A 19,723-nucleotide genomic window follows, 5' to 3' on the forward strand; every position below is an offset into this window, starting at 1 on the left:
TGAACTTCAAACCTCTGCAAAAGCCCTCATTCAGGCAATGTCCTGCTTCCTCCAAAATCAATACCAAAACTTCCCTGACACCAGATGGGCCAAGACATGGCACAATTCCCCAGCCAGACACTTAATTCATTAGATTTCTGCTTCTCTGTCATTCAGAAGAGCTGGTCTCAGTTACTGCCCTACAAGGTTCCCTACCCTGTATTTGCTAGTAACAATTTAAAGCAACCGTGACAACTCAAGAAGAGGGTGATCCTCATTGTTTTTAGTACACATAACCTGACCATAAGGTGTTTATTGGATTAAACTGGAAGATCATGTTAACCAGTGATTGAATTACTGATAACTAGAAGCTACTATAATAAAGACATGACCATTCCTGTGCTCCAATCGCAACACAGAGCATCATTCACACTAAAACATCTGCCAACTTTGGGAATCACAAAGTGCACTCTACTGAAAATGCAGACAGGTCTGAAACTGTATCTGCTCTCTTTTTTGCAGTACAGAATAGTAAGGCTTACTGCAAAAAAGTTACACTCCAGCTGACTGAAACCACAGGGGGATTTCAAAGAGGCAAAATACAATTACTGGTGCTGGAATTGAGCCAGCTGGGGCTAATATACTAATCTTCCAGAAGAGCTAGGAGAGGTTATTATCAGCAACTCCAAGACAAGTCCACACACACGAAAGAGATCACAGTTAAAAGAGAGACCCAAAGCAGCAAAGTGATTAGGCCTCATTATGTTTGAATTTGCTTGAGGTACAGACCAGTCACAAAGGAGTACAGCTGTTCCCAAATAGCCTCGTACCTTACTCCAGCTCGGCACACAGACTGCAATAAAGGCAGAGAAAGCCATCCTCACCCAACACAGTCAGTCAGGGATAGCTGCACCAGAGTAACACCCTGCCCAGAGAAACCCTCTGTCACGAGTCAGCCTTTGGCAGCAATGTCTTGACAGAGCTGGCTTGTCCCAAGACAGATCACCCGTGTCACTGTACACTAAACCAGGGCATAAACAAGAGGCATCCCGGGAGCTGAGCTAGGGCAGGTGGCTGCTCAGCACTAAGCTGCTTATGGAGACAGTCTTTACCAGGTGCTTCATTTCATTAATGCTTGTCTTGAAGATGGTATTAAGAACTGCAGATCTGCTGTCAGTCTGGATGAAGAGGAAGTAGATTTCGGTAAGGCTGAGGGATACCAGGATCTCTCTGGCCAGAGGCAAGTAATTCATCGTGGAAGGAAGTGAATCTCACTATCAGGGAAGATGGAAGGTATTTTATTCCATTAGCTGGTCAGAAAACTTACTTATTCTTGAATATAGTCTTTCTAACTTCTCTGTCCCACTATCCGTCATCCTAACTCTCCTGGAAATCCCTTCTGCTAATTACTATGAATAATTAAAAGATTACAATTTCCTCCCCCATCCCACAAAGCACCACATGCTGTCCTAGGAAATCACCAATCTGTAAGACTAGATTTGATAGCTCCCAGTACAGTCATCCCTTGGTATTCAAGCACCTTGGAGCTAAAAGAGCAGTCCCTGGCTGTAATGAAGTGAGCCTCATGCCAGCCCACTGTATCACTGGAAAATGGGATGAGGCACTCCAACCCTTGAGTACTCAGCTGTTGGGCAGGGGAGGAGAGGGACTAAGTGCGCTCCTGCATCAGACATTCACAAGCCTTGTGTCCATTTTCTGGAGCCCACACGTCCCAGCAATTAATGGTGAGGCTGCCTCAGACTCGAGCCTTCACTGGAAGAGAGGAACATGTGGAGCAGCGCATGAGAACTGCAAACAGGGAGCACTCCAGGGTGGATACAACACCATGTAACTCTTTCACCAAAATCAAGGCATTCTAAGAGACCTACAATCCTATTGACTCCCATCTTCTAGCCCTAAAGGTGGATGTTTTATCTGTTGCCAAGGACATCTGTGTAACAGCAGGAAACACAGGGGACTGGAAGCATCTAGGCAAAAAAGATGGAGAAATGGGAAGAAAGGAAAGAAGGATAGGAAGGGCCAGATGCAAGACCCTGCAGGTCCTCTCTCTTCAGAGTTGATCTGTGGCTCAGGCCAACTTGCTACCAAAGGTGAAGCAAGCAGCCAAACTCAAACTACAACCAGAAGCTTCTGGGTTCCCTGGAAACCTGAAGGGATGCAGAAGTAACAGGTTCACAGCTCCACTGACTTGCCTTTTGGCTGCAGTACAAAAAATCACACACTACTTCTTTCCATAAGGATATAGCATCCAAATTCCCACCAGACCTAATCCATCTCCTCCACATGTGGCTCCACGGGGTAGCAGCTGTGCATGGGGTGACACACATGCAAATGCACACTTCTGTGCACCCTCAGACAGAATGAGACAAATGTTAGGGCCCTGCCAAAGGTTGGTGCTCACCAATATCTATATAGAATCACTGTTCCATAGAGTAAATCAGCAAAAGCACATTATTATTCAGGAGAACCAAAGCCCCAGGCTGAGCTGTGCTGTGCCACTGGGAGTTTGTCCTCACTTTCTAATGGACTAACAGGTGGCCCTAGAAATGTTTCCTAGAAATACTTTTAAAAGATATTTCTGTGCACTTAAAAAAAAAAAAAAAAAAAAAAGAAGCAGCAGCTGCAGATTGTTACTGCTTTTTAGCTCTTGCAACGTCCAAGTCACACAAAGGCAGGGTAGTCTCCCCACACAGAGTTCAGATGGACATAAAAAACGAGAGATAACTAACACAGCTTTTGAATAACAGGAGATCTGGCCTATCCGCAAAACTCCCACCAGTTCAGGCCCAAAGGTTTTATACAAAGACAACAAGAAGCCAGCACAGGTCTCTTTTCATAGCAGGTAATTTTCTCTCTCCAGGAGTACAACAATCCTGTTCTGTGCCTTGATTGATGCAGTGTTTCCAGTGTGTGCCTGGGACAGAGCTAACAACTGTGCTGAGCTACACTTCACTGAATGAAATCTCACATAAGGAAAACTTACACCACAAACTTTTTTTCCCTTAAACAGCAGCTGTTTAAAACTGTTTAATGGGTTTATACATTGAAAATAACCTAACAGATGTCACCACACAGTTCTGCAAGGTATCACATGGCATCTGTCACACATGCAGCATGTAAGTTCCACTGGTTGGGTGCATTTCTCATACAGAGGCTTTGCATGACAGGAGAAGACTGCCCAATTTAGGGATGCTATTACAATATCCTTTATTGTAAAATGACACACGGCAGGTTTCTAATTAAATTTTAAGTAGAAATGTGCTCCCAGCTCTTGAATAATTCAGACTGTTCTATTAACCAAGGTTCTGATATGCCATTGAGACATGAGCTCTGGACACAGCAACTGTCAGGGGAAGAAACAGCACTTGGAAGCAGAGCAGTGGTTAGCCGGGCAGCGGATAGGGCAGGGTATGCATAAAGGACAGCTGAAAGAGCACATCTGTTCCTGGAGGAAAGAACTGCAGGCGAGAACGGAAGGAGAGAGCAGCGTGTTCTGCATGCAAATGGGGCGAGGCACGTGCAGGAGGCAAGGGTGGGTTCAGTACCCAGTCATCTCCCTCTCAATGCACAAGCACATGCTGTTCTCCAAGTCACGTCCAGATCTGTGAGGACATGCAGGTGCCTGCTGGCACACCAAGAAAAGCGTCGCTGAGCGCTGCCAGCGGGTGAGAGCGGCTGAGCCAGAGCGTGTCCCGGGGATGCGCCGGCAGGAGCGGCACCATCCGCCCCCAGCACCGCTGCACGGCACAGCTGCCCCACGGCCAGGCCTGCGGGTGCCCCAGGGCAGCGAGAGCACAGCCAGACAGGCTTAGCAGCACTGCCAGTGAGCAAAGGGCTTTGGAGACACAAGCTGGGATGGCCCTTGTCCCACAGAGCCTGTGGCCCAGCGAGCAACCCAAGCCACAGCTCTGCGGCAGCTCTCGGCCCTGTCTGAGCACAGGTGTTTTTTAAGGTCGCAGAAACAGGAGTGAAGATAAAACAGGACTTGTGCTTTCTAATTGCAGACCTCAGTCAGATCTGCTGAGAGCGATACTGCCTAAGGGAGGCGGGATAAGGCTGAAGCCTGGCCCTTGGGTAACACTTAATACATGCCCCACATGACACTTAAGAGCAGGAGCATGTGAAATAATCTCCTAAGCTACTGGAAACCCTGCAGCGCACCTCCTCCTTCCTCCCATCCCTCTCCCTGGGAGCATCTCAAAGCCAATGAGGGGCTTGGGGAGAGACTACTGTGGGGACTCAGTGGTCTCAGAAAAACACTCCACAGAGGAAAGCGAACTCAAATGCCAATGAAACCCACTTTGGTCATGACCTCTCAGGAAGTAGCAGGATAGGACAGGCAACAGGACAGCTACCCAAGGGACAAAACCTGCTGTTTTCTCCTGGACCAAATCCCCACTGAAGTCACAGAGTGAGGAACCCAGAATTTGATCCAGGGAACTCAGCTCTGACTCAAATGCTAAGATGGCCTTGATCTCAGTTGGGCTCTTGAGACCTTAAAGTTGTGCTTTATAGACAGCAACAGATAAAAGCAAGAGAGAAGAGAGCATAAAGGGGAGAAAGTGAAAGGAGAGCGTGAGGCAATGGGAAACTAGATGGAGGCAATGCTTTTCCCAGCTCATAGCAGCTCAGGAATAAAAGCTCAGCTGTAACTTGGTTTCTAAAGCCTGTGCTTGCTCAGGGTTCACTGGGGACACATCAGGCACTGAGGTGAGAAAATAGAGCTGACATTTAATCTCAGGCCCTCTTAGCAAGAGCTGTGTCAAAGCAGGAAGATAGATTCCTGCATCCTTCCACTTCTCCAGAGTCCCTACAGAGTGGAAGGAAGAATGGAGTAAAAATAACTTACCTGTTGCTGGTCCCAAGTCCAGGCTGGAGTCGTTGAGCTCTCCCCCATCTTCCCAGAAGTATTGTGGGGGCTGCAAGATCTTGGACTCCTCATTCTCCTCGCTGGCAAAGCCCGACCCTGGAGCAGCATGCAGAGAGCCAGGGGCAAGATCTGGCTCTGCAGCCTCTGGGCTGCTCTGCTCATGGGAATTCATGGCCTCCAGGTGGGACATCATAGCAAATTCCAGCAGGGAAGTTGATGTGAGGCCATCGGCAGTTGGGTCCTCCGAGGAGGCAAGGCAGAGGCACAAGGTCCCTGTATAATGACAGTAAACACACATCAGAGAGAGGAATGACACCCACTGGGCTTGTCTTCCCCTTGAAGCCTATTCCTGCCAAACCAAACAAGATGGGCTGTGCTCTCAGCTGATGAGGAAAATTAGGGTACTTTTGGACACATCCACAAGCATGCAGAGTAGCACTCACATCCAGAAGGAGTCAGTGCCAAGCAATCATCCAGCCTGGAGCACCTCTTACTGGGGTGATGATTCACCCTCTGTGAGGTGTTTTTGCCTCTGTTGAAGGATGAGGTGCCTTGTTAATCACCCAAGCTGGAGAGGAGGTGGAATGTCTTATAGTTCAGCCCTGAAACCTTGGCCTCGTGAAAACAATGACAGTTTCTATCAGACTGTCCTGATCTACAGCTATATTATATGCAGGGAGACTGATCCAAAGCAATATTATTTACAACCAGTATTAATCATGTTTTAAATCTGTAGGGTGAAAATCTATGTTTTGGTTTGAACTCCAATGCACTCACACTGTTGGTTTTCTTAAGGAAGGGCTGACCTTAACAGGTTGACAATTATATTGTGACAACAGCAAACATCCACCTAACACTAAGCAGGGAAGCAAGCTGCATTTTGCACTTTTATTTCAACATTATACTCTTATTATTTCCATTTTAACTCTTTGAAGGATTGACTGACACTTCTTCATTCTTAGATGAGACTTTAATTGCAATTTGTGTCAAGGTACATTCACATGCATATTGAACTTCAATCAAAATGCAAGAAAACGGCACCTGGGACTTGGCTTTATTCAGCTGCTAAATACCATTATAAATATGGAGGCATAAGGAAAAAATAAAATTACCAAAAGCTGTTTTACATTTAAAACAGTTTTGTTAAGCAAGCAAAGTAACTACTTTGGGTGAACTGAACCATTTGCTTTGCAGCCCTCTATTATTCAGCACATCAAAACTAAAAGATCTCATCCTCTCACAGCTGATTTTTATTCATAGATCAGAACAAAAAAAGGACAAGTTTTCTTGCTTTCTCAGCTCAGACTCAGTTTCTCAATTGTTAATGAACTAGTCACTGAACTGAACTAATTGAATAAGCTGAAATGAAGACTAATTTGGTATTTTTCTTTGATAACTGATTTTCTACACAACAAATGCAGCAGCTCTAATTCATCTGGACTTCAGTCAAATATCTGATACAGTGCCTCATGCAGAATTACAAGAGACACAAGGAAAGATACCTATTAGCAAGAAAACTGTAAGGCATTGGCTAGACAAAAAAATGACAGAGGCTTGTGCTGGAGGGAGGCTACTAGTGGAATTCCTCAAGGTTTGTCCTTAGATCTGCTGTTCTATCATATTTTCCTTAGTGACCTTGGAACAAAAAGTAGGAACATGATAATGAAATTAGCCAAGGACACAAAGCAAGGAGACATCCTCACTGCACAGAAAAACCTAGATACAGCTAGGTGGTCTTGAGAATGGAAATAACAGAAATATTATGAAAAGAAATAGCTTAAAGTGATAATCCAACCCCTTGAGAACTAGCACAAAACATTTCTGATACAAGATGGGAAAACATCCATTAGAAACATCTTAAGAGGAGAAACTCCTGTATTAGGAACAGCTCTGAGATATCACTGGAATGCAGATGTGAAAATCCTTGCAGAGTTGTGAAGTATTAGAAACAGATTTTACAAAGCACTGCTGAGACATCACCTGGGGCTGCACACAGATCTGGATACATGTGGCCTGAAATTATTTAAGCAGATCTGAATTGCCTTCAGGCAAGGGCACAGACGAGGCAACCTCCTGATGTTGCTACCCACCACTGTGCCCTACAACTCCACATCCCAGAAGCACAAATCCAAATCAGGGTAAGTGCTAAGATGAGCTATGGGGCAATGGCAGATGGGTTGACCCTGGTGCATTCATTGAAAACATTGGCAATTTGGCACAGAAAGTTTGTGAGTAGCTGCTCACCTGACAGAATGATTACCAAACCTGTCCTGGGAATACCAGAAGCCAGAAATGAATTTCTTAAGTCTTCTGCCCGCTCTGACCCCCTCCACCTCTCTCCACTATTCTCTGAACTGAGCAAAATCCAATATTGGTTACCCCCTCCCATACACATTAGGCCAGGCTTCAGCACTTCTCAATCTTGTTTATTTTGCCTTATTGATCCCAGGCAAGATCAGCTGAGGTCTGAGCAGCAACAAAAAGGGAATGACAAAAGATGCAGTGTATCAAAGGGGATGGAAGCTACTGCAGCATCACAGAGCCAACCAAAACACCTCAGGACATCTCTAGGTATATGCCAGCTCCTGAGCCATGCATGAACAGGGAAGTCCACAGCTGGAACCAAGAGCTCACATCCCCTGTGTGTGAGCATGGACCTGGGAAGATCTGCCAGGACAGCCCCATGCTGTTTCAGGGGTGCTCAGCAGGCTCTAGTGTGAGCTTCCCCAGCTGCCAGACGACACCTGCATCACTGACAGAGCAGCCCAACAGAGAGAGCACTTGTCTTGAGGAGCTTACAGCTTAAGCAAACATGACAGAGAGCAGCAAGGAGAAAAGAAACATTATTCTCAAAGTTATCCAGCAAAGGAAAGCAGAAAGATAGGAAGAAACCATGGCAGGTCCAAGGCCACATGGAATATTTGGTTTATATGTGACTGCAACTGACTGCCTGGATCCTGAGCAAGCTCTTTATCCACACCAATGCCTCAGTTTCCCCTGACTCCCATTAGCAGAGACATGGCTGATGTGGGACCTCAGCTTTCCAGCCACACTACAAAGCACATCCTGAATCTCCCCAAGCAGCAAGGCAAAGCCTCAAAATGTATCTCTGTGCCAGAATCTACACTGCCTCAAACCTCTTTTTCATCAGCTACCCTCTGTTTGGGCTGCCTACACAGCTCAGCCAGAGCCCACCCCACCCCTTCTACAACACACATCTCATGGCAGGTGAACCTGGTAATCCAAAGAGCTATTTCCATCCATGTGGGAAGCTCAGATGCTGGGAGTTTGTTTACCCTCCTTTAACTCTGAAGTGTTTACCCAGTTAAAACCCCCTAAGCTGCCTTATCTGGTTTACTGGGATGCTGCGCTTTCCTCAGCACAAGATAAAACTACACCACCTCATCCCTAAGAATGAGTCATGCACAGCCTGAGCAAGACAGGTGTCTCCTGGGGTGGATGTGAGTAACACCCTGGGGACTGATCTACAGGCACAGGATGCAGAGACCGGTCTGGGGGAACCCTCTGTGCCAGCACCAGCCTGAGTGCCCCAGGGCTTAAAGAACCACCACACCAGGGTACAAATCCTGACACCACTTCATTCATGCCTTCTCCACCAGCAGCAAAATCCCAAAGGCTTGGGGTGCCAAAAAGCAGCCTGAAGATTTGCCATCTTCCCTCTCTCTTACAAGTCTCTCATAAAGGAGCTCCACGCAGCTGTCAACTACAAGGCAAAGAAAGAATCAAAGCATGAGCTGAGCAGGGAGGCAGGGGAGCACAGCTGAGAGAGGAAATCTAATGCCCAAGACCTCAGTTGCAGGCCATTTTCCTCCTAGGACGGTAACAGGGATTAGACAACTTCTACCAGCCATCAGTCTCCCGATTTTGTATTCTAAAACGCAGATCAAGTGATAGGAATAAAGAAACAAATGAATAAAGACCTGCAACTGTAGACGGGAGGGAGCAGGGAACGGAGCCAGGGCTCACCAGCTGCTTCAATGGGGCGTTTGTCTCTCATTTCTATTTTTGCGGCACCTCTGCGTAACCTGGAGGAGATGAGGCTCTGCATGCTAAAAAGGGCAGCCAGCCTTTGGGGAAACAGCAGGGCTTCAAGCACAGGAGGAAAAACCCTCCCAGAGCAGACAGAGGAGGGGCAAGAAAGGAGATAAAGTGTGAGAGGTAGATTGAGAGGGGAGAGGGAACAAAGACAGAGAGCACCAAAACCAGGATGGGAGCTCCTGCGCTGGCTGCACGCTGTCCTGCTGCCAGCATCCACAGAGGTGACATGTGGAGGCAAAGCAAAAGGTGTTTCACCTCTATAAGGAACAGAATAGGGCGATTCCAATAGCAGGGAGTAATGCTGCAGTAATGCTACCTTTCTGAGGCCACTGGAAAAAAGCCAGCCAGGAGGATAAAGATGAAATGAGTTCGCTAGTGCTGACCCCACTGACCCCTCAGAAAACAGCTCTAAGTCAAAGTGACGAAGCTTGCTCTGCTCAGCTGAGCAGAGGATTCAACACAACAGCCCCAGACAAGGAGACGAGGGAGTGTCACTCAACAACAGAAAAAAAAAAATCTGAAGACTATCTGCCATCTTTCTCACAAAGTGCTGTGAATAAGAGCAGTTTCACAATTCTAAATAATTCTAAAAGAACCCCAATGTGTTTTCTACATTGGTTGACCAAGAGGGAAAAAAAAAAAGCTTCATCCCTTTGCCACAAAGCAAGTCACCTCTCCACGGGACAGGGCAGCTATTTAAAAGCTCCCAACTGGCCTACTGAACAGGACTAGAAATGAAAGAGGAAATAAGTCATTTTTGTGTCCAGCTGAAATGAGAAGAGGGATTTGGGGAGCTGAAATGGAATCCGGCTGTGACTGAGTCAAACAGCCTTTAAAAATTTTTTGCTTTTTAATTAGTAACAAGCAAACCTCAATTTCTCTCCAAGGAAACACACAATCATCCCTTAAGATGTCATCACATCAGCTTGATCTGTAGAGGAGCTGGAGTGCTCTTCAGTTTACCCAATAGAAGGTTGGTTTTACCTCTCCTTCCTGAGTGTTGTGGCTACTCCACAGTGCCATGGAGGCAGGATCAGCCTGCTGAAGAGAAGAACATTTGCCTGGGGCACACTTTGACTTACCTGTCTGTCACCACCAACTAGCAGAGCCTGCAGACCCCACCAAAGCACACTTGCACAATGGGTACCAGGGAGGGAGGTCAGAGCACGGTGGTATTGCCAACAAAGCCGCCACAAGAATGTCCATCTGGCCCTGCTACCGTTGACCTTCCTTTCAAGCCCACCCCACAGGCAGGAGCTACCCATCAATGTTATTTCCTAGGAGAGCTGGGTCAGGAATGGGTCATTTACTGATAATCGGTTAGGACAGAAACACAATGACCAGATGAGGGAAGCATCTGCCAGGGATATTCCCTCCCCCAGACCACTGTGCCTGGAAAGGCCAGGGAGCAAGGCCCAAGGGCAGAGAGGAGAGAGGCCCCAGGGCAGAACGGTCAACGGCACAAACCACTTCCAGAACATAACAAAATGCAGGGTAATTTAAATAACAAAAAAGGATCCCAGCCACGGCCAGTGGAGGAAGAGATGGCAATGTTGTTTGACTGAGGGATGTCCAAGCTGATTCCCACACAGTCACCTGGAGCCTCTGCACTCCAAACCTTCAACAACTTGCACAGGGAAGCATATGGGATGACTGTGTATTAAAGCAAGTTCTCACACAGAGCCTTACTGCTGCTCTCCCACACTGCACTAGACTACTTACACATCCAGCCATGGCCCTAATCTCAGAGATCATTTCCAATTAGGGCTTCAGAAAACAAGATCAGACTGCCATCCTCCTCTGGTACTGCCAGCAAGCAGGTCCCTTACTGAGTGTCCCTCTAAAACCATCCACCTTCCTGTGTCTCCAGCATGTTTTAGAAAGCAATAGGAAAAGCACATGGTCTGCAAGGGAGCACATACACAAGAGCGACAAGGCATTACAGAAGAAGCCCTTGCAATGGGACAGCTCTTTAGAGGGATATTGTGCCAGCATCTTTAAGCTTTTACAGCTCCTTAGAGCAAGAATAATGAGAGCTCCAACACCCAGCTGCAGGGAGTGCGTGACTGCACGTACTGGGTGGGCACTACCTCACAAAGAACTGCCAACATCTGCTCCCTCAGTATTTCAGCAGAGAACATCCACAGCACACAGGTCCAGGTATATCCATGGGAAACAGCACAGCACTGCCAGGGGATGCACCTGGTTTTGCAGATAATTGCAGATGTGCCCTTTGTCAGCACTGGGGCCTGGTGTCCAGGGGTGCTGGGCATCCTCATCCCAGCGCCGAGATGTGTCTGGTCTCCCGTCCTTAGGATCTGTAACATCTGGACTGCTCTAAACACCTCCACCCATTTACACACAAGAGACTCCATGCAAGCAGGTCACAGACACTCCAACATGCCTGCCTGTCCTCCCCACTCTGCTCAGCCATTCATGATGGGAGTCACAATCTCACTTGGTTTCAGCCTCCCAGCCTGTTTGCCTTCACTCCCTCCCCAGATTGTCTCGTAGCCTTCACACCTCCCTCCTCTGCTGCCGCAGCGTCTGCTCTCCTCCACAATTCTTGCTATTGACAATGGCAGCTCCCAGCTCGGGGCCAGAGGAGATGCAGCCCCTGGGAAAACAGCATCGGGTAGACAGTTCTACACAGCAGAAGTGAATTTTCTTTCCTCAGTTATCTTTCATAGGCCTCTTCAAACAGCCCACAGACCTCCAGGGGTTAACAGACCACGGGATGAAAGCCACTAATCTAAGAGAAAAACCACAGCCCACAGACTTCTTTGCCCTCTTGCAGGTCCAAAGCATTTCATCTGTCTTGTCAGATGGACTGTGCTTCCTCTTCTCACTGTCCCAGCCTGGACTATGTACCCCACAGTGCCCACTCTGATTTCCAGCACACAAATAAAGGCTCATGCCTGCTTCTTCTGCAAAGCCCCCCTGCCCAGGCAGAGCAGGCAATACCTCAGGTGCCCGAGGGACTTCCCTTGAGAGGTGGTCGCCCCTCAAAATGTAACTTAAACCTTTTACATCCCAAAAGGTCTTTAAATCCCCTGGTACAACACTGAGCACAAAATGGTTACTCTCCACTCCAGCCCCTGCAGCAGAGCAATGACAACCACCCTGCCACACATTGCACCCCTGAGAGGGTCCACTCCCCAGCCTCATGTATCCTAGGCAAAAAAAAAGCTCATGCAAAGGTTTGGTGGTCCCAGGGCACATATATTGGTTCTGAGTACCTTCACAACACCAGGCAGGACAAGAAGGGCCATGGTTGCAGTTGGCATATAGAGGGAGGGCTGCAAAGCTGGTTTTCCAACACTAATAAATTGACCCCAGCCAATAATGTACATACAAAGCCTGGTAACCACAACAGGGCTTCACCAGGCACAGGTACAGTCAGGGACTGATCTGAGCCCCAGCAGGATGCACCTTCCTTGCCAGAATCCCTGGCTCTCTGAACAAACCAACACGTGTGTTTTCTTGCCCTTGGTGCAGGCTGTGCTCATGTGGCTGACAAACAGCCTCTCTCCATTCTTTTGAGGTTGCATGTTTCAATAGTGCCCTGGTTTCGACAAACAGCCAGCGAGAATGAGGAGCCAGCCGACCCAAGCACCAGCTGTGAGCTGTGATGCACCCTCCTCCAGCCCCTCTGCCCCGGCCCTGCAGCGGGGCTGTCAGTGCTGCTGATTGCCCAGGTACCCACAAAATGCCACATCTTCTACCCGTGCAGAGTGAGTGAAAAAACTTCTGTGCACTCTGATCTGCTGCTCGTCGCCAGCAGCTTCCCCTTGAGGGCTTAATGTGGTTATTTCTACCCCTGATGCCTGTAATTAAATGAACATTTCCTTATGGCAGTGAGGCAGCCAAGGAAAAACTGACTACGGGGAATTTTCATTCATCCTGATCTATACTCCCTCATCTCTGGCTTGTTCACACAATGCTAACAAGACATCTTCTAAGCAGGCAGAAAGAAAAAAAAAAAAGCCCTTAAACAGCCCACATGCAGACAACCACCTGGGGAGACAAAAAGAGGAAGGAGACCAATTCCCTCCTTCTCCCCCTGCATCATTTTTCTACTTGGAAAAACAAAGGGGCTTGGATACCCTGGAGCCTGGGGAGATGTTTCCACACTCTGCCAACAGACTTGTGCTGCCCAGCAGTCTGATGGGACCCTGATGAGGCACATGTCCAATTTCAGCAAATCCTGCAGGTCTATAGAGGCTCCAAGACCAGGGACACATGGGGAACATCACACAAAAAAATGCAGCTCTCTCTCAGGTATTAACTGTTCCTGTCGTGTGGGACTAGAGAAGTGAGGCCAGAGTGCACTGAATTATTTCAGACTGGAACTGATCCTGAACCACTGAGCAAAGCTACTAACCAGAACAGAGCTTGATGTACAAATTCCTAGGAGTCTGCACCTCCACTTCTGACCTCCCATCTAGGTAGGAGCCCAGTTGTCTGAGGACACCTGGCCAACCGAGTCCAGCCCCACAGTGCTGCCACATCCCACCAGGATTACAAATTTCACTAGATTAGAAACTGAGCTGTCCCTGGGAGCTGCTCCTCACCTCCCACCCCTACACCTCTTCCTGCTAGGACAGCAGAGAGGATCACAGGGAAAGCCAAGGACCAAATCCTCTGTATCACCACCAGCTGGACAAGAGTACTAGAAAGTTTCTAGCAGCCTCAGAAGAATAGGAAGCATATCCTCCCCTCAGCACAGCACTACCAGTGGTGGTCCTTTTGGCTGCCACATTTTAAAACCACCATGAGGTTCATCTCCCTCCTGTGCAGAGCAAACACAAGCTATGGGGATGGGGTTAACTCTCGCTGGCAGATTGGCAGGGTAGGATTATGTCAGTTCCCCCCCTCACGTCTTACACTCTTCTCTGGAGGAGGCAGAGGTTTGGCTGAATTTGGGGACAGGGGTTTCCTGCTGAGATGTGGCTGAGGAACCTTTGCCAGCTGTGCCAAAGGTTTTCCCTTAGTTGGACAACCTGCCTGAAGGAAGCCACAGAATTGGCTTCCTCCTCAGCTCTGGAAAGATTTATCGTTTCTGTGCCACAGAGTGTTGGCACAAAACCCCAACAGGTTTTCAGATCCATTTTGCTCTTTAAGCTATTGTTAGCAAACCTAAAAGGCTTTATCTCTCCTCTTTAGGGAGCCCCAGACAAGAGAGGTTCACAGCCCATGGACAGAGTGGCTCTACAGATGACACATTCACCCACGAACATTTTCAGGAGACTGGGGTAATAAGAGAGATGTGCCAGGGGACAGGATGTCACTGTATCACAGCCTGGTCGTGCTGGAAGACAGTGACTGGTTGGTAAGTCAGCCCTTCCCTCCCTGTCAGAATGACTCAAGACAAAGACTCCCCCACACTTCAAATGTCCCTGTTCAGAACTCCTGTTCCACACAAACCAGATTTCTGTACAAAGGGATGGATTAGGGAGAAAGAGGACAATCTCAGCCTCATGGGTCTTTGGGGGATCCCTTTGTTGGGAAATTTCCCCAGACTATTTAAAAATAGAAGCAGAGCCTTCATAACTATTCCGAGTATAATTATTCCTGCACTTAATTGCCTTTCCCTGGCACCCTACCTCTCCTCCAAATTTCAAGAGAAGGCTCTTGGGGAATCGCAAAGCAATTTTTGGTGGCCCGTTCTTTGTATCAGTTTCGCGGTAGTTCGCAAAAACACCACGACGCCAGACGAAGCCATCGATACCCAAGCGGGCGGTGTGGGGCAGCGCTGCCGCAGCCGAGGCTGCCCCGGCCGGGCCGGGCCGCGACCGCCCGTCCCTCGCCGCCGGTGCCCCAGGGCGTGCGGGTCCCCGCGGGTCCGTGCCGGCTGCTCCATCTCCGGGGCAGGACCCACGTGGCTGCAGCCCGCCATGCCCGAACACAGGGGCCCTGACAACCCCCGGGGGCCCCGGGGCAGACACCGGCTGCCCCAGAGGGCTCTGATGCCCGGTTGGGGGGCAGTGCCCGGAACACGGGGAGAGCTCCGGGCTGGGAGGCTGGCAGCCGGCGCAAGCCCCGGTACCCGGGCTCAGCGGTGCCTGCGGGGAGCAGAGGGGTGATGGAGAGCTGCCCGCCGCAGAGGTCCCGGCGCCCCGGAGCATCCGACCCACGGTGCACCGCTCTTCCCCGGGGCGGGGGTGAGCACAGCCGCCTCCCGCCGGGGGTCCCGGTGCCCGCGGAGGGGATCGACACCCACCCGCCGCCCAGCCCGCAGGGATGGCAGCGACTCCCGCCGCACCAGCCTCACTCACCGGCGGCCAGAAGCATCAGCAACGCCGGGGCCCGGTGCGAGGGCTGCATGGCGGCGGCCGCTGCCCTGCCGCACCGCCTCTTCACGGGGAGCGGGGCCGCCCCGCCGCCCGCCGGGCTCTGCCCCTCGCCGCCGCGCCCGCCCGCCGCCCGGCCCCGCACCGCATCCCGCCGCCCGGCGCCGCCTCCTCCCGCCGCCGCCGCCGCCGCTCCGGGGGCGGGGAACCGGCAGGGGGGCCCGCACTGCCCGCCGGCTGCGCCGACGGAGCGGCGGGGCAGGGGCGGAGCGCAGCCCTTGCTTTGCTCCTAATTTCTGGCTGCGGAGCCCCCCCGGGGCCGGGGCCCCCCGGGCGCACGGCCCCGCACGCCGCCCCCGGTGCCCACAACGAGTGCCGGCGGCGCGGCTGCTTGCGCCGGGCGGGGGTGGTCAGCCCCGCCGGCGGCAGGGACACAGCCCCCGCAAGGCAGCTCCCTGGCAGCCGCGACGGCCCCCAAAGCAGAGACCCTCCGCATCCGCCTGCTGACCTTTAGCTGTCCACGGCTGACGGAGCCACTGCTTCTCCCTCACCCCTCAGCTCCCACTTCATTTAATCACTTGGAAAAAGTTCTCCCGCTGGGAAAATTCGTTTCCCCACCTCTGGAGGCCATCAGGTCCAAGCCCCTGCTCAGTGGGTCACCCACAGCCAGTTTCCTAGGATCGTGACTAGATGGCTTTTGAGTGTGCCCGAGGTTGGAGACACTCTCTGGGCAACTGTGCCACTTCTCAGTCATCCTTGCAGTAAAAATGTGTTTCCTGATGTTCAGAAAGAACCTCTAGTGTTTCGGTTTGTGCCCATTGCCTCTGGCCCTGTCACTGGGCACCACTGGAAGGAAAAGAGGCCCTGGATGCCATCAGTATCTTTGTGGTAAAGGCACATCACTGGCTCACATTTTATGTGGTGTTGCCATGACCTCCCGCCTAGCAAGCTGGTTCCCAGATGGGTGGCCCCAGCATGTACTGGTGCATGAGATTGTTCCTCCCCAGGTGCAGCCCTTTGAAAGCCTTGTTGAACTGCAGGAGGTTCCTGTCAGCCCACTTCTCCAGCCTGTCAAGGTCCCTCTGGATGGAAGTTTGACTCTCTGGTTTATCAGGCAGATAAAGATATGCAGCTCTTCCCAGTTTTGTGTTGGGATCCTGAGCTCCACCATCTCACGGTCACTGCAGCCAAGGCTGCCTTTGACCTTCACAGCCCCAACAAGCCTCTCACTGCTGCCTAGCAGGAGATCCAGCAGAACATCTCTTCTTGTTGGTTCCTTTATCACTCAACGCATCTTGAGGCTTGGGTCCTGTATCTGTTTTCTGAAGCTGGGTCCGTGTTGGAGCCTCTCCCCTAGCAGGGACAGCTGCTTTGACACCTGCTGGGAAAACCATTCCACGGTGTGTCACCACCATGCCCAAGACTGTCGCAGTGATACCAAGTCAGCTGATGTCCCCTTTTTCATGCCCTTCTGTGCAAACTGCTGTGTCTATAAAAAAAAAAATAAATCTGTATTGCAGCAGTTCTTGGGTACAAGCTCTTGGAGCAGTTCTGGTGGATAGCACAGCAAAGGAACACGACGAAAATCACTATTACAGCAACAAGACCAACTGCTCCAATTACACTAAATTTCAAATTAAACACATCTTTAGCGGCCTCAGGGCACAACATTACAGTAAATGACTCAAGCAAGGGCTTTGTCAGACAGGTGCCCAAGAAATAAGGCTCAACAGATCCTGTAATACCACAGCAGTTGTGAGGGAACACGTGCCAGCTCGCTGCACTTCAACCCCTCCTGCCAGCTGGATGGGCTACAGCCATCCCACTCCCCTCCTACAGGCCTACAGCATGTGGGAAAAGCTGTGCAACTCTTGGTTCAAGGCTGCAAATATGATAGGACTCCAAACCAAAGGTGCCAAAAGCATATTGGTCCCTTCTCACTAGGCACTCAGCTCATGTTTTCAAATTTTCCTCAGCAGTGGCTAGGAACTTTTCTCTTTGGTTTCCAAACAACTTTCTCATCACAGATTCTAGGGGGGCAGGGGATGCTAAAATCCAACATTGCAAGTTCTGACAGAGGAAACAGCTGTACTGTCACAGCCTCACCAAATGTCTTTGTGCTTTGTGTTTGTACCATGTGCCTGGTACTTTGCCTCTCCCACACAGCATGTCACTGAGACAGCAGGACATAGGTCTGAAGGTGATCAGGATTTTAAATTCAAGCATTCTTATTCCTCAAGTAAGTGTTCATTAAATACACTCCAGAGCCTTTATTTCCCTGCAATAAATTGATTTTTTTTGTTGTTGTTGTTTGAAGAGTGAATCTCCTGAAGGAAAAATTGATGGTATTTTTTTTTCTGTCATGAACTTGCTGTTTTTCAGCAACTAGAGAAAGGTGTCAATGTGCCATAACCTGCTGAACTCTGTAATGAATCAGGCAGCTGCCTGAGGGTACTTGGTATTATTGATACTGACCTTTACAGCTCCTACCAGGCTGGTGCTGGCACAGGTCACCCCTCTGGGCAATTTCCAGCCTCTTTTTGCCAGCTCTTTCTTTCCATCATCTGCTCCGGTGCTGCAACTTTCCCCAGCATGACCAGGGCAGGTAAGACACTGGCTGCACCCCTTCCCCAGCGTGGCAAGGCAAAGCTGACAGGCTTGGAACAAAATGCTTGCTTTTGGCTTCTTTTAGACCACATCCATCCAGGGCTCTGAAAGTCCTTTTTATCGCAGAATTAATGCAGCCCCCAACCCCCACCAAGCAGGAAATGCAGCAGGAACTACCAAGCTGTCGCTTACCCATTAGATGAGATAAAAACACTTTAGTGCACTCGGATTCTAGCCCAAGCATGGCATTTAATGAATGCTCTTGTCATTTTTCACTTTGTTGCTGGTAATTTGGCTGTCTTTGCATGCAGGTGGCTTACTACAAGTGGGTAACTAAAAGCCTTTCAGATCTCCTGACCCTGCCACATCCAGCTCCCAAATCTCAGAAGCTCATGGTGCTCCCTGGATTTATTTTGACATTATACATCAATCTCAGACTGAGCAACAAAGGGGGAGTATGAAAGGAGAAGATACATCTTAGGCAAGAAAATTAAATAAAATTAGTGGCAACATCGATCAGCCAGGTCAGCGGTGCCCATGGAGCAGAAAACAGCCGGCAGAGATGGGCAGCACCAACTTCAACCCAGCCCCTGCATCTCCATTTCATGCTCCCTGGAATAGGTGCAGCTGGCTTGGCTTTCTTCTGAGGCATTGACAGCTTTATAGTCAAAGGCTTGTCATTTCTCATTTGATCTCCCTCCAGCCTCCCTATCTGGTGTATATTCTCATACGATGTTCAGAGCACTGGTAAAAGAGGCTTTACAATTGCACTAAATGCTTTTTTTATAGCTGTTTCAAAGCTGTTCAGAAATTTTTCTTGGTATTACCATTATCTGTGATTTTCTGTTCTTCCCCAGAATTGTTCAATTTCACAGTTACGTCTGTTAGGCAGAATCAGAAAGCAAGTGTGTATTTTAGGCTGGCAAAACTGAAAATCCTTCTGCTGTCTCCCCCTGTGAGTTACTCTAACAGCTTTTGCCTTCAGGAAATTCAACCAGCTTTCCCATTTCAGTGTAAAGGTCGTATTTTCTTCCAAGATGCCTACAAACAAATACTACTAAGGTAGAGGAATGAGGTGATAGCTAAGGGAAAGAATTTGGTGCCTAAGACTTGTCAATTAAAAAGAAACTAACCACGAAGTCTAATCTCAAGAGAAATTTGACTTATTTTGAAACTCTACTTGAAAAAAAAAGCAGCAACTCATTAACTTGAAATATGCTGGTGAGATGTTTTATTCCCCTAAATACAGCAAAACTGAGTTCACCTACAAAGGTGAAAGTGATCTATTGCCTGTGCTCAGCAGAGCAAGAAAGTAAACAATAAGCAAAACAAATAAACAGTCAGTTGTTAAGTTCTCACAGTGTTAGAAAATGCAAGATGTCACCAGTACCAGGAAAAGGGTTTAACCCCTCTTTCTTTGCCCACAGACACTTGTCAGGGCAACCAAAGGTGATCTGTGCCCATTCTTAGATCAGAAGGAAAAAATGGGCTGCTCCCACTACCTTGATTGCCTGCTCTTTGGGACAGAGGCTGGGTGATACAGCAGGCTTGTGGCACACCATGCAGTTTAACACAATGTCTATCAAGCTATGCAGGCTTTTGGCATCTCATCCCTCCAGAAAATTCCCTGCCTTGTCCAGCCCCTCCTTCATTAGGCACAAGGAAAGATTTAACCTCTCTCTTTTCCCAGAATATGTGAATTTACTTCAGAGCCTCCGACAAGCTTTATATAAGCTCATTTGCTGACTTAGCCTTTTTAATTCTGGGACACCGTGAAACATTTTGACAGTACCAAGCAGGGACGGGTACCCACTCTCTTCCTGCACAGCCCAGGCATGCAGCCATTCTCTGGGCAAAACACACAGTTCCTGCTCTCATCCAAAATCCTGCTGGG

The 19,723-nt window shown here is 49.3% G+C and overlaps 1 protein-coding gene across 1 annotated transcript in view; it reads right to left on the bottom strand.

Annotated features, from left to right (window-relative positions):
- Window positions 1-15,331, bottom strand: part of PODXL2 (podocalyxin like 2) — a 32,186-nt gene extending 16,855 nt beyond the window's left edge. The window contains exons 1-2 of the mRNA XM_088062024.1: window positions 15,208-15,331; window positions 4,850-5,143 (exon numbers count right to left, since the gene is read on the bottom strand). Of these exons, the coding sequence (XP_087918150.1) occupies window positions 4,850-5,143; window positions 15,208-15,256 (343 nt within the window). The 5' untranslated portion in view covers window positions 15,257-15,331. The remainder of the gene's footprint in view (window positions 1-4,849; window positions 5,144-15,207) is intronic.
- Between the last annotated feature and the right edge of the window lie 4,392 nt (window positions 15,332-19,723).

This window comes from Pseudopodoces humilis, chromosome 13 (assembly GCF_049639895.1).
Source record: "Pseudopodoces humilis isolate 2021_Gansu_Grassland_sample_001 chromosome 13, ASM4963989v1, whole genome shotgun sequence".
NCBI classification, from domain to species: domain Eukaryota; kingdom Metazoa; phylum Chordata; class Aves; order Passeriformes; family Paridae; genus Pseudopodoces; species Pseudopodoces humilis.